This window comes from Sander lucioperca, chromosome 16, assembly GCF_008315115.2.
Source record: "Sander lucioperca isolate FBNREF2018 chromosome 16, SLUC_FBN_1.2, whole genome shotgun sequence".
NCBI classification, from domain to species: Eukaryota; Metazoa; Chordata; class Actinopteri; order Perciformes; family Percidae; genus Sander; species Sander lucioperca.
The window spans coordinates 17,733,711-17,748,710 of NC_050188.1; the positions used below are offsets into that span (position 1 = coordinate 17,733,711).

A 15,000-nucleotide genomic window follows, 5' to 3' on the forward strand; every position below is an offset into this window, starting at 1 on the left:
ACATGTGGTGGGAAATAGGAGAACTCTTAGTTTATTGATGTCCAGCAATGTTTTCTTGGCTCATGTTTTATTCATGCGCCACTCTCGTTTCACGTTCCCTACAGTTGTTTAAGCATGAGAGAAGACCATAAATATATGGAGTGAAGTCTGGAGCATGCTGCGCCTGTGACTCATAATGTTTAATACCTCTTTGTTGCAGGGGAAATCAGTGTCTTTGACTAACTTCTTCAGGATAGCCCGGAACACCATGACCATGTGCTTTAACAAGGAACCAGGGGCTGCTGAGGTTGAGGTTAGCATGCTAACGTCTTGATTAAACAACTTGTACTTAATGTAAACTACATTGTCTACAATAGCTTCTCGTGGCTCATCTTAAAATGTAGTCACTTCCAAATGATGTTTGTTTTTATCTATGCTGATGTAAACCTCATTCAAAAATGAAGTATTATTGTTTTTCAATTGACCTCAGCTAGCAACCTTCATTTCGTTAGCTGACATAACCGAATATGAGGCACACCTGAAAACTGTATCCTGCTTCCTGCAGCATTCATTCACTGATTGGCTTTCCTTCCTTTCTTGTTCTTGCAGGAAGAGTACTGGAGGATTGTGGAGCAGAGAGACAGCCATGTGGCGGTGCATTGTGGGAAGGTGGACACCAGTACACATGGCAGCGGATTCCCCACAGGAAAGTCAGAGCCATTTTCAAAGTAAGTAGCTCATAGGACTTAACACCGCATTCACTTTAAAGTTTGCACAGAATAATTTGCCTCTGTTGCAAGACTGTTGGTCCTGTCTTGTTAACCGGAAGGCCACTGGTATGAATCTCAGATGGGGAATCTGGGAGTAACACTGTCCAACTTCTCTTATCTTTTCCTCAGACATGGATGGAACCTCACTGTCCTCCCCAATAACTCTGGATCCATTCTGAGGCATCTGGGTGCTGTGCCTGGTAAGGACATATAAAGGCTGCTCAATAGCAAACTCAAAGAAAGAATAATTTAGCTGCAAATTGCTACAGGAAAAATGCATGTATAGGGCAAAAATTACTCTTCAGATTCTGTCATTGTTTCTGTGTAATTTGCAGTTAGTAATAACCTATGTTCTTGTTTCTCTTTTTTTAAAACCCTCTGTTTCCCCAGGGGTGACCATTCCCTGGCTTAACATTGGCATGGTCTTTTCTACCTCATGCTGGTCTCGAGACCAAAATCGCCTTCCATATATTGATTACTTACACACTGGTGCTGATTGCATTTGGTAAGGCTCTTTTTCTCATCACTGGTATAGTGTATAATTAGCCAAGAGGGCCAATAGAAAAAAATAACAGTCTCCTCTCTGTGGATAGTTCTTTGCAAAATGAGTAAATCCAACTGATCCTTTATGTGAAGGAATGTATGTATGGCTCTTTCCATGTTTGTTGATGTCTCTGTGTGTTTGTCCCACAGGTATTCTGTCCCTGCTGAGGAGAAGACTAAGCTGGGCAAGGTGGTCCATACACTGCTTCAGGCCAACGGCACCCCAGGACTAGAAATGTTGGAAAAGAACATCATGGTCAGTGTTTTCTAAACTTTCTGAAACCAATTTGTTACCAAGAAATATGCAGTTTCAAAAATGTAACACAGTCCTCTTTTTCTCCTCCTTGATCTTCCAGATCTCTCCAGAGGTGCTGTGCCGCGAAGGCATCACGGTTTACCGTACGGTCCAGCGGAGTGGCCAGTTTGTGGTCTGCTACCCCGGTGCCTTTGTCTCTAAAGTGTGCTGTGGCTACAGCGTGTCAGAGACGGTGCACTTTGCCACACCGCACTGGATGAACCTGGGTTACCAGGCCGCAAAGGTCAGAATATAAATAAATGGGTGGGCAGATCAGTACAAGGGCAATGTGGAAAACAAAATGTGCAATAAGGGATGAACATTTTTTATAAATAGAAAATCTAAATGTCTCTTAGATGTTTTTGGAATGAATATTTTGCCTGTGTATTACAGATTTTACATGATGTATTTGTTTTATTTTGCCTCGCAACACTGCCCCCCTGTGGCAGTGGCAGTTAAAGCTCTGAGTAATGTAGAGTTGATTGAAACTGAAATGGGTCAATTAATTTAAAACCTAAAGCTTGATTCTGTAATCAGCCAGTGTGTTGAACTTTAAGGGGTAATTGCAGATGTAAGTCTCCCGGGGGGAGGGGGTGTATTTAGATTTTTTTTTTTATGTGAACATGAGCAAGCCTTTGGATCATTGGACCTCATTATAGCAGTAATAGAGGAGAAGATAATGTTCCTTACTGTCATTATGGGGATGGAGGTACGTATACCATCGGCAATACCATCATAATAGCCACAGAAAAGATTGCTTTCAAGGGTAATATCACATTTATACAATGTACTCTATTTGGGTGCACTGCCTGAAACATTTTCTTCCAAGTGGTGAACATCTTTTACTTAAGAATGAGGAACAGGAGAGGACAAAAAATACTGATGTGGTCTGTGGTTACTGCAAACAATTTCAGTATTACACACTGAAGGACATTATTAGCATGGTTGGAGTCAACTTGCTTTACTCTTACCTGACCGAGTTAAAATATCTGTATTTAGATGTGTGTTGGGGAAAGGTGCTGTCTTTCAGATAATGAGAAAATATTACACAATAAAACACATTGAAACAGTCTGTTAGTGATTTAATGAGAGCCATAATTTGTATCTGTTCTGATCTTGTGTGCAGGACCTGAAATGTCGTCGTATAGCCAAACCCTTTTCCATGGAGAAGCTACTGTACCAGATTGCCACAGCCGAATCCAAGAGGGACAATGGCCTTCTCCTCACCACCATCTCCGCCCTACTCAAAGACCTCAGGTAGGAAGCAGCAGTGGTCCTAGCATATACTCGTATTTACACTAGGGATGCACCGAATCCAGGATTCAGCTTCGGATTCGGCCAAATATTGGGCTTTTTGGCGGGGTTTGGTTTAGAATTTTTTTCCACCGAACCCTATGCTTGCACTATGCGCACTTCGTTGGTCGACGTAATGACGCCGCTGTTGATTACGGGAAGGTATTTACATAGGTGGACCATTCAATGCAGTAGGCTGTGATAAAGTGAAGATGGAACTCGTGAGCAGAAAAAGTGTTGTTTGGCAGTACTTTCAGTCAAAAGAAGGTGATTCAAGTCGAGCTACATGTTCATTTTGCAATGCCAATTTATCTTGTGGTGGCAAGGACCCTAAACAATACACAACATCGCCGCTGTTAAAACATTTGCGTATGAAACATCCAAAATAATACGAGTTGTGCATGAAGGAATCTAGAGACAGCAGCCAAAATGCAGCAACTTCAGGTACGGCAAAGGAAGGACAGTCACAGCTAAAAACTTGTGTTAACCAGACAGTGCTTCTCCCGGGCTGTCAGCCGTTCTCCCTACAGTGGGGGCGGAGCGACCAAACGGCCAGCTGCTGCTCGTTAGCTAACGTTAGCTTTCTAATTTCACTCACCCAACATGCCTTCATCATACACTGGTTAGCGAAAATTTGCCAAACAAAGTTGTCACTCATCTGGCGATAGCGATGTGCTTTCCTACGACGTGAAAAGAGCGTGTGAATTAAACATTAAGTTGTTACATTTAACTATTTTAGAGGCTGTGGACGTTGTTTACTTCATTAAACTGTGTTAATGGACTGAGGATGGGAGTAGGATTCGGTATTCGGTTTCGGATTTGGCAGAATCTTAACCAGTGGATTCGGTATTCGGCCGAACCCAAAAAATCTGGATTTGGTGCATCCCTATTTTACACATATATATGCAAATACTATTACTATTCTGAACTGTAGAATTTGTTGCGAAATGTTGCATTAATATGTTGCATTAAGGGTATATTCATACTGTATTTTCTATTCCTGTGTGTTATTTGATCTCAATAACTTTTATCCTTTGCAAATACTATTCTTCTTCATTAGAGGATGTCCCACTACTCATATTTTCGCAGAGCAATAAAAGACATCCAACTAACCCTCTGGGGTCTGAGGGTATTTTCAGACACAGATGAGTTTGGCATGCTCTGATTTTAAACAAATGTAAGCAGTATTTTTAAAGTCACAAGTTCAGCTACAATAGTAGAAGTAGAATGTATTTCATGATTGTACTTAAAAAAACAACAAAAAAACAATAAATTAACTAGTTTAACAAAAGTAGTTTTAGAAGTGTGCTGGAGTTTGTGAAAAAACATTACCTTACCCATTGTGACGAACCGTTTTGGTCACTACCTAGACTCAAGTCTTAGGTAAGTATCAAGCACAAACACTTTTATCTGTTCCATTGTTTTATACAAATCTAAAAATGTATGTCTGATTTGTGATCAAGAGTTGGCAGTGGAAGGAGGGGTAATGGCTCTTTACACTGAATGCCTCCAACTTAACATGCATCTTTCTTGTCCAAAAGGAACATAGAGATGCGGCAACGGCAGGAACTGTACAAGGCAGGTTTGCTTTCCTCTGCCCGCTACGGCACACATGACGGCAGCCTCGGGCCCGGTGAGGGACGCAAGAAGCCGCGCGGGAAATGGCTGACACTGGAGTCCTCGGAGAGACGCTGCCAGATCTGTCAGCATCTCTGCTACCTGTCCATGGTGAGAGCAGAGGGCACACACAAACACAATTTAACACACTGTGGTTGTAAGATACGAGGACTTAACTGCACACTGACAAGAACACATCTTGTGCTTTTTATGGCCCAATATTTCTAAATGATCTAAACCAAAGTATATCAACCAAATAATGAAATATTATAATGTTATCAAATTGAAAGCCATGGTATTGTAATATTATGCAAAAATACTAATTTGCCGGTGGAGTGGAAGACGTTTAAATGATTTGTCAGGTTTCTCAGTAATAAGAGTCTTGTAAATTGAGTGTCTGGTTTCTACAGTAATGTCTCTGGCTCGGTTTCTGTCTGTGCAGGTGGTTCAGGAAACTGATAATGTGGTCTTCTGTTTGGAGTGTGCCCTGCGTTACGTGGAGAAGCACAAGTCCTGCAGAGGCCTTAAGATGATGTACCGATACGATGAGGTGAGCTGCCCCCGCTTGTTTCTGCTGTGGTTCAGTTCTCTCTCTGTCCAGATGGGGGAGACATCAGCTCGGTTTACACTGGTCCAGGAAGTAGATTATTCAGCATGACTGTGTTCATGCTGTAATTCCTACAATGTGTGAATAGGTTATAGATGAACATGTTAATGGTTCAATTTTTAATCTGTATTACTTCTGTGCTTTCCAATTAGGAGCAAATCAACAGTTTGGTGAACCAGGTGTGTGGCCGGGCCATGTTAAAGAACGGAGGTGGTGGAGTCGTCGTCAGTGCAGTAGGGGGGGACCCCTGCCACGGCTTAAGCCCCACCAAAGCATCGCCGGCCAAGCGTGGCCCCCGAAAGCGCACCACCGTGGAGGTGTCCCTGGCACGCCTGTCCTCCAGCCACATTCCCAAGGCCGCTGCTGTGTCCTGAGAGGGACGCCACAACATCACCACCCAGTAGGCTGTGCACTCCCAAACGGCCCTGTTTTGTTTTACATTAGGCAGGATCACTATCAATCCCTCCTCTACCACCACCACCCTGTTTTTAAGATTGATTGTTTTTGAGCTTGGAAAATCCCCTTACCTGACCTCAGCCCCCCCCTCCCTAAAAAATATTCACCTCCCCCTTAGTATGACAGGCTTGTTTATAAAAAAGAGAAAAAGAAAAGCAAGATGTCTTTTTTGCACTAGTGTGAAAGAAGAATTAGTTTTTATTCTGGATGATTTTAATTTTAGAAACCCCCCACCCCGTCCCTCCTTAAGTCGTCCTTTACAACATTACAAGCATTAAGTGTAACGTTCACAAGAAGACTTGATGGGCCCGGTTTACCCTTTACCTCCATCTTCCCTTAACTGAAATGGGTTACATTTGTTACCTTCTTCTTGCATCACTCTTTCCTGCCCTCATCTCGCCCCGAGACTGAACCCCGTCCCTTCTCATCATGCGTCACTCAACTGTGAACATGGGACAAATGGAAATAAAGGCGGCCCTTTTTTTTTTTTCTCTCCAGTTTTGTGAAATGAAAATGACATCAAGTAGTTATCCAAAGTTTCTCTCTGTCCTTGGTTTGAGGAAGAAGAGTCCTTTTTTTAACAATTTTATTCTTTCTTGATGCAGCTCCTGCATTGTTTTATTTTTAAAAGGGGGGGGGGGGGGTTGGTGCCGCGAGGTAAAAACTTGAAAGACAGACGTCGGTTTGTTGGTTGGCTATTTGTTTTTTCAAGTTCTATTTTGAATTTTAGCTTTGTTTTTTGCTAGTTTATTTGCAAGAAGTCTTCTGTGTATTTTATTTTTTTTGTCATTGTGGATGTTTCTGTTCGTTGGTGGATATGAGAGGGGGGCAGAACTACAGCTGCTTGACCTGTGAAAGGTCACCGCTCAACTCACTTCCTGGTAGTATGGAGGGATCCCTCCTTCGCTAGCAAGTGAAAACTGTGCCTGATACTTGGCGAGGAGATCCATTTTATTGGTGCTGTTGGTTATAATTACTGTATAACACAAAAATAAAAAAATCTGGGGGTTAGCGCCTGCTATCGGCTATCAGCTAGCTCACGCACCCCCACCCCGCAGGGCAGAAAGGCTTTCAGGCTTTTCTGGTTCTAGATGTGCAATCGTGTTAACATTCCATTCTTCCAGTCCTCTTGTTTCATCTGTACCAGTAAACATTAATTATTATATTATATTATAATTATTATTTTGTGTTTTTTACTTTGTTGGTCTGATGTGTTATCTCAAGTAGAGCCACTAGTCAAAGAGTATAAAATGTGAAATCCAAGTTTTGGTTGTTTTTTTAAATTGTCCTTTGTTTTTTGGCTTTTGCTTTTTTTTCCTTTTTTCAGATATATTATGAGTGATTTTAAAGAGGAAAAAGTCCAACACAAACAAAACATCAACTTTTTTTGTACATAATCCTGTAAATTTCTTTAAATACTTGAGCCTTTTTCTGGGGTTAAGGAAGTGAGAAAGGAAGGAAGGAATAGAGAAGAGAAAAAGTTCCAGAGGAGAGTGGTTGATGAAGAAAAAGCCTTACATTTCCCTTTCTTCATCCGTGTGAGTTTGACGCTTACAGGGTTGCTCTGGTAAACATGTATAAAAAATTTAAGTGCTGCTTATATCACTAAGAAAGAAGATATTGAGTAGCCAACAACTGCCCCCCCCCCACCCCCAACCTAGTTTTGTTTGTTTAGCTTTACTTTTTTAAAGAAAAGGGAAAAAATATGTTAAAAAAAAATGGGTTTTTACATTTTCATTACTGAAAATTCAACAAAAATGTAGTAGCTACTCATGTTGCACTGAGCTTGCCAGTGGTGACTGTCAAGGAAAAATCCTATAATCCAGTTTGTTGGTTGTCGTCCCTCACAGAAGACTGAACTGTTTTAGGACTATTTAATGAAATACCAAGTTGGGTGTTTTCAACATGAAACAGTGGTTGTCAAGTTTTTATGGCCTTACAATATATTTTATTCTGATGGGATTTTGTTTTTCATTTTTTTGTTTGTTTCTTCCATTTTCTACAGTATAAACTACTTGCTCACAGTGGGGTCTCTGGTGACTTAATTTATTAGTGCCGCATCTCGGCCTTTCCCTCCACTCAGAAAGAGTGTCTCATGTTGGTTATATTGACAGTTTTTACTTTTGCAGTTTGTACTTAAGGTTTAATAAAAACTTACGACAATTCACTGTCATTCCTTTGCAACCTGCTTGTGTCTCTTTGTGTGCAAATGGTTTTAACAGCTTCATAATTTAGATTTGAATTGAAATATTCTTTTTGCAGAGGTTTTCAAAGTGGGGCCTCTAAACTGTTTTAGGGGAGGCTCAGTAAATAGAAGTGAAAAAACATTACATTAGTTATCAAAAGATCACATAGAATAGCCTAAATGTGTGTGATTTGGTTAAAGCGATAGTTCAGAGATATAGTAGTCCACTTTCCCAGAGTCAGAAATCTTGCCTTTGTACAGATATTTTATTTGGTGTAGTCTGAAGTTATTCAAACAGTTATATTTTAACAAAGTGATAATGATCCCCTAGGCATCCAGGAATTAAGCGAAACTAAGCAAGTGAACTCAGGGAGGCTGATGGGGCGCCTCTAAGGGCCTCCCCTCAGACGAAGCCCACAGTCTCAGACTTTGAAAACCCCTGCTCCTGCTCTAGTGGTATCTAGCCTGGAGCTGAAATGATACATGACAGAATTAAATGTGATTGGTTTTCTCAGTCCTCTTTTATAGTCGACTGTATATTTTTGGGGGTTTTAGACTGTTGGTCAGACAAAACAAGCAATTTGATGATGTCACCTTGGGCTCTGGGAATGTGTGATGGACATTTTTTTTTTTTTTTTTTTACATGTTATGGACTAAACAACCAATTATTAATAATGAAAGTCATTAGTTGTAGCCATTATTTAGCCATGCAGATAATCCACAGACCTAACTGTCAGCAGTCTTTATTGGAACCATTTATTTGGTAGAATGTTGTTTCAATTCAAACTGTTGACAGTGAGGCCTGTGAATTGCCTTGAGTAATGGACGTCTGAAACTGCGTTCCCTAGGCAAAAGGTGCAAACAGGTTCCGTAATAAGCAGCAGCAGGTGTGGGATATACTACGAGGGCCATCGTGTTCATTTAACCCAGAGCTTATTACTGAATGTCACGCATCAACACCAGCAATTTACTATTCACAATGAACCAGTCTTAGTCTTCAAATGCCATTTACTCTCAGCATAGTCTATATCGACGATATTTAATTTACGGGATTGTTCCGTTGTCCCTCGTTTTCAGCCGGATGCCACTCACCTTCCGCGTTCTTTGTGTTGGCATTCTAAACTCTATTCGGGAAATATCCTCCAAGCTAGAACCGACAAATTATATTTATCCTTTTTTTAAATTCTCATCACACACTCGAATAAATTAATTCCAGTTTAATTTCCAATTTTGCAGAGGCACCGTAGTTAAAACCCATTTAACTGTATATAGAAAGCCACTGTATTTCGAAGGTTTCTCTATTTCACCCATCCATTCCCTCGCCATGTCAGCTTTCCATTTGTAAAGAGCTCAGGCAGGACTGTACTGTAAATCAAGAGGGAGCACACGGGGGGACTGTTAACATGCTCAAAAGCTAAATCCTGCTCACATGCCATTCTTTAACTTGTTCCTGAAATGCTTTGATGAAAATTAAACAATGCTGGGGGAGAAACATTTATTACCAACAAGTCAGAAACTGTAGGCAGGGGAAAAGTAAGAAAGTAAAGAAGGAGTAATGCTGTCACATCACACAAATATACAAAAAAGATCTGGATAAAGTTTAACCTTCTGGGTGTTGTCCAGTGCATAGCACGCAGTCCAAACAGGGATTTGGTCCTCGTTCAAAAGGAGAAGTTCGCCCAAATATTATTGGTCAAAGGAATGGCAATGGGTAACTCTCTGCTTATATATGTGTGTGTGTGTGTTTGTGTGTGTTTGTGTGTTAAATCATTGATTTTATGGTACCTGAACGTCTCTCAGCTATACAGCACTATAACACTGCCAGGTGACTTATTATGCCATGTTTATTAAAGCCACTGGCAAAATAAGTATTTTCAAATTGGTAGTTTGCAGCATCTAGCTCATCAACCAGTTAAAGAAATAAAACAAGCTTTGGGGGTTTAGCTTATCCATAAAGTCATTAAAAATGCATCTGTGTGAGCCCTGCAGATCTTTTATCAAGCGCTCTGTGCTAATTATTTAACATTTGCTATATTAAAGGGTCACTGCACCCAAATTATGAAAAAACAATCTAGTCATGCTAGGCTTTCTTAGCCCAGGTTTTGAGATATCAGAGAAATAGTTCCTGTGACAGAGAGGTCTGTTAATTATTCAGCATAACCAGGATATTGTTTTCTGGTAAGACAAGTTGCTGTTAAACAAAAAGTCCTTTTAAATGCTTTAAGCATTGAAAACGATATTCAGCAGCAGAAATTTCTGACGACGAATATGTCAGAACTTGGGCAAATTACACTATCTGCATGGCTAGATACAACAAGAGGGAATGGGGGTGACAACATGCAGTTCAAAGAAGACTTACTCTTTAGGTAAAAAAGAGAGAGTTCTCTGCGCTTCTGCAGACCACAACCATCCGGTGCAACCAAGGCAGGACAAAACAGTGTAAAGTAACAAAAAATTGCCAGTGCAGCACAGAACGACTCTGATGAAGATGTAACCTTACATCGAAACGTTAGTCACTGTTATGCACCTTAAAAAATAAAACTATAAAGTAAGAAGACATCTGTGTTGCACCGGCAATTTTTTGTTACTTTAAGACTTACTCTTTCTCTTTAAAAACTTATTTTACTTATATGGCCTGGCCACAACAACACGACATTGTGCCATGTTTTTCCTGCTCTTCTCTCCCGGGAACTTTACATGTTATTAACAGAATAAATCCTATACTCACATCTCAACTGCATAATTGTCTCAAAAGAAATGTCAAAGGTGAGAGCTTGCCTCACTTTTTTTGGTTCCTTTTTTTGTGTATAAATGAAAGTATAGTTTTAAAATGAAAATGTCTTAAACCTGACAGAGCTGGAGATAGCCTTTTATGTTTGGCAAGTATTTGGTACGAAACACCATCATATATTCATATTCTGCAAAAGTTTCACCAGTCTCCAACAAATATACTGTATTAATTCTCAACAGCTGCAGTTTATTGAATATGTAAGTGTTAGCATGAAAACATGAAAACAAAGAACCGCAATATGGACACATGGATTATTTTAGTATATACTGGTACTTCCCCATCACTTATTAGTAACAGGCCTCTCCTGGTCTCAACATGCACAAACACAAAAACAGAATATTAGAGCTTCCTCTGAGTAATGTCAAACTATTTATGTGCACGTTAAGCCATTCACTGCTCTGATGCTAAAATGAACTCTAACCTATTTTATAGAATTCAATTAGAATTGAATACTCACATCAGTGGTTTTAAGGCAAGGTCATGTGGCAGTTAGTGCAACCTCAGTGTCGTTTCTTTCACATGTTTTTCTTCAGTATGAAAAATTGAGATGGAAGCCAATATTGTTAATAATCTAAGTTTGATTTTACAGCTGTGTGTGTGTGTGTGTGTGTGTGTGTGTTTAAATTCAGTCCATGTGTCCTCAAACCTTCGGCCTGCTCGCCTCACTGTCTTTGCTGGTCTGGTCCTCTTGGTCCACCCCGTCCACCAATGCTGTATCTGGGTGTACCTCCTCTTCGTCCAGGGTCACCACCACGGGGGCCCTTCTCCTGCTTCCTCCAACACCTCCACCTTCTCCTTGCTCAGTCTCCTCGTCGTCCTCGTCCTCGTCCTCATCCTCCTCCCCGGCCTCTGTGTCCTGGCTGGCCGAGTCGGTGCAGGTGGATGAAAGGGAAGAAAGCTTGTGGCGTAGCTCAGCCTGGGTGGGAACCTGGAGGCTGATCTCTGTGGTGAAGGACTCAACATCTGGACCTGGGAGAAAAAGGAGTCACTTAGATAACTGTTTGAAAAAAGGTCACATACAAGAAAAGGTTGAGAAGGTGATAGGTAGGTGGATAGGTAATGCTGCAGTGTTATACTCATCTAGTCATTGAGGAATTTAACCATTTTCTCTGACAGATGCAACTAAAGGGAGGGTAATGTTATAATTGTTGGAATTCCTTCATAGGTTTTGTTTAAACTTTTTTTCCCCCCCCAAGGTCAGTCGCCTACAGACATATAAAATGCAGAAGAAATTGAATTGCATCAAATTATTTTTAGACGAAGATGAAGCTGTCAGTTAAATGCTGTGTTGACTGTGACAGGAATTTTCCCAAACAGATGTGGACAGATGGTGTTGGTGTATCGTGCCTAAACACTGTTTTGTTGAAAGAAACCCACATTTCTGATATAGAAAACTTTCAAAAGGGGTCAGACTTGACCCGAGGACAACAGGAGGGTTAATACCTCTTTTGATAACACTGCAAAAACCGTAGAAGACAAACACAAAATAGCATACTTGTTTTACACACAGTGCTGGTACATTAACAGTCACGGAACAAAGACCAACACAGTTGGATTTTACAATTATCATGTCTATCATGTCTGTTATCAGAACTATCACAGATAGAAGAAAGGCTGGAGGTTTCAGAAGATACCGTATCACAGACAGAAGAAGTGCCGGAGGTTTCAGAAGATACCGTTCGCCCACTGATCAAATCCTTTTTCGAAAGGATAACAGCAGAACAACGGGAATCGTTGAAATCCTGCACCCCCGATGATGCCACTAAAATCATGATGGCTGACCTGCTTTTGGACATCATAACAGCCTTGTCAAAAGTCTGGTTGAAGACTCTTAGGAGCGAAAATGTTTCGGCGTCTGAGGAGTATTTTGTTTCTGAGGAGCGTGTTCTGTCCAGTCTGCGCGACATACTTATCGGAGTTTTGCAGGCGCTCTGAACGCTGAGGACCAAGTCGAGTGCGTCAGCTCACAGCGCTTGACAGGCTTAGTTGGTAAAGAGGTTGCAAAAAGTCATCATAGCAGACGTAGGGAGACAACAGGTCAGACCCCCTCCCAGGAAGAACTGACAGGAGATGTGAAGCCGGAAGACACTGAAGATCAGAGAAAACATGAGACAGAAGATATGGAGCCAGAAGACACTGATGACTGCACTCACTCACCAGTCACAAGTGTGGAAGCAGAAATCCCAGGGGACATCTCACCACAGGACAGTGTTATTGAGATTTCAACATTAACAGCTGTCGAAGAAATACTCATGGAGGAGGTGACTACGACCATTAATCCTCTTTTGGATGAAGTGCCAGAATCTAATTATGAGCTGCTGCAACGTGAATGCGCTCGAGATATTGAAAATGTTGCAGAAGACATTTCTCGGTCAATAACTCAAATTAAGAGTTTGCGTGCAGGGACAACATGCCAAAAGAAGCTCAAAGAGTTCATAAAAGCAATACAGAGCAAGATCAAGACCTTTTTTTGCAATGCGCTTGGCCAAAGCTTGGTTTCATCGTATATTGGAGGATCTGAGGACCAAATTCAACAAGGACTCCAATATTGAAAGCAAGCACGCAATGCAGGAAGCCATAAAGAGCTTTGACGTTCTGCTTCTGACGGACAGTAAAAAACCACAAGTTGGAGATGTGGTTAATGTGATTCCCAAGTTCAAAAACATGTCCCTTGGTAAAAAGATGTTATTCACACAGAAACTTACCGACATCCTCTACAAGGACCTCATCCATGGGATGGCACCCGAGATGAGAAGGAAGTCATGCAGTAGCGTGATTGTTCCTCATTCACATGTTGCCATGTATGCTGACATAAAGAACAAAGTGTGGAATTTCCTGGGACTGATGGGGTGGTGGCTGAACACCCAAATCGACGGCCACAGTGAAAAGGTGTTAAGCACCATATTAAAAAATCAGTCCCTGGCAACACCACAGTTGCCAATGGTCCACGTTGTCAAGAAGCCTGTGGCAACTGCTGCGTTGTCTCACTCAGTATGTGAGGAGACGTAGCGCATCTACACAGGATGCAACGGCACAGGATAAAACTAGAAAAATGTCCGTGACAGTATTCGCAGAGAAGTTGGTTTCGTGAATATTAAGGAAAGCAAAAGTGAGATGGACCATTGGAAACCCAGAGGCCACCATTTGCCGTCTATTTGAAAGAACGTGGGCCGAAGTCGAGGGTGTAGATTTTGATACCAGCTGGAAGACCTTTCAAAACCTTGACAAGGCCATCCTCCAGGACTTGTGTAAGAAGTGGGGCAGTGCAGAGGAGGTGCTGGTCTCCATCCATCTACAGGAACCAGCACTGATAAACTGTATTGCCTCCTTAGTCAAAGATCACCTGATGACGCCACCAAAAAAGTTTAGCACCATCTCCAGGTTCTTCTCATCTGTGGGCAAAGCCATCTCCAACATCTACAGATGTAGAAACAGGGTTGGTTGTATTTAAGTGAAACGTGGTGTGTCTGCTACGTTAAGGTTTTCTCCGGGCGCTCCGAGTGTTTCTCCCACATTCAGTAAATATTAAAAAACAACATTAGCACTAGGGATGCACCAAATCCAGATTTTTGGGGTTCAGCCGAATACCGAATCCACTGGTTAAGATTCTGCAGCAGTGTATTTTTCATTCAATTAATTCATTCTATGGTTCAGCAGAAACCCAATCCCGTCTAAAAGCCCAATATTCAGCCGAATCTGAAGCCGAATCCAGGATTCGGTGCATCCCTACTTAGCAATAAAGGGCTTCAGTCCTGCCTCACATCCAGGTTACGACTCCTCCAATGGCCCCTGTCCTTAAAGGCACAGAGACCAATGGAGCAGGAGGCCACCTAGATGGAGGGCAGGACCCGAGCTCTCAGCGCCACCTCAGTGGTCAACAGCGTGAGCTCACAGCTAGAAGGTGAGGGTTCGGTGATCGGGCCTGAGCCTTTCTGAGTTTGTGTCTTATCTACTGTGGCGGTATGTTTGGGTTTACCCCGGGTGCTCTGGTTTTCTCCCACATTCAGTCCATATAACATCAAATAACTGATTCAATGAAAAATAAAAAGCAAAATTCGCTTATCTGTTTTATAATTTGCTGTTAGAGCTGTAAATATGCAACTCAGAATGAAATTCTGCTGATTCTGTTAAATATATGAATTTCAAATACCATCCAATCAAAAATCATGTTACATTTAAGTTTCACACACCAGTTTCAACATATACAAACTACATTTCCAGATTTCTCAATGTCAGTGTGCACCATTCCACGAAAGTCTGTTTTTAACTGTAAAGTAAGAACGAATTAGTCTAGAATCTTGGTAGGTCATTTAGTAAGGGCTCCTGCACACTGGCTGCGTGGCGTGAGCGTGGCGTTTCTGTTGCGTGTCAGTTGCGTGGCGGCTGCTTGGTGTTTTCTATGTTTTTGCACACCAGAAACGTGTCTGAAGAAGTCATGTGATTTGGATCACCCTTGTTCGACAT

General features: G+C 41.5%; 2 protein-coding genes across 6 annotated transcripts in view; one reads left to right on the forward strand and one right to left on the reverse strand.

The window, feature by feature from the left end:
* Positions 1-7,744, forward strand: part of jarid2b (jumonji, AT rich interactive domain 2b) — a 112,188-nt gene extending 104,444 nt beyond the window's left edge. Inside the window, exons 9-18 of one of the 2 annotated variants that reach the window (XM_031296240.2) lie at positions 200-292; positions 589-707; positions 879-949; positions 1,140-1,254; positions 1,443-1,548; positions 1,649-1,831; positions 2,714-2,844; positions 4,422-4,608; positions 4,940-5,047; positions 5,257-7,744. In XM_031296240.2, the coding sequence (XP_031152100.1) occupies positions 200-292; positions 589-707; positions 879-949; positions 1,140-1,254; positions 1,443-1,548; positions 1,649-1,831; positions 2,714-2,844; positions 4,422-4,608; positions 4,940-5,047; positions 5,257-5,478 (1,335 nt within the window). In that variant the 3' untranslated portion in view covers positions 5,479-7,744. Of the gene's footprint in view, positions 1-199; positions 293-588; positions 708-878; positions 950-1,139; positions 1,255-1,442; positions 1,549-1,648; positions 1,832-2,713; positions 2,845-3,940; positions 4,136-4,421; positions 4,609-4,939; positions 5,048-5,256 lie in introns of those variants that run through there. The other variant, XM_031296242.2, reaches the window with a different exon arrangement.
* Positions 7,745-9,225: 1,481 nt separating this feature from the next.
* Positions 9,226-15,000, reverse strand: part of dtnbp1b (dystrobrevin binding protein 1b) — a 48,707-nt gene continuing 42,932 nt past the window's right edge. For all 4 annotated transcript variants that reach the window (XM_035993289.1, XM_031296245.2, XM_031296246.2 and 1 more), the window contains exons 4-5: positions 10,346-11,505; positions 9,226-10,105 (exon numbers count right to left, since the gene is read on the reverse strand). In XM_035993289.1, the coding sequence (XP_035849182.1) occupies positions 11,177-11,505 (329 nt within the window). In that variant the 3' untranslated portion in view covers positions 9,226-10,105; positions 10,346-11,176. The remainder of the gene's footprint in view (positions 10,106-10,345; positions 11,506-15,000) is intronic.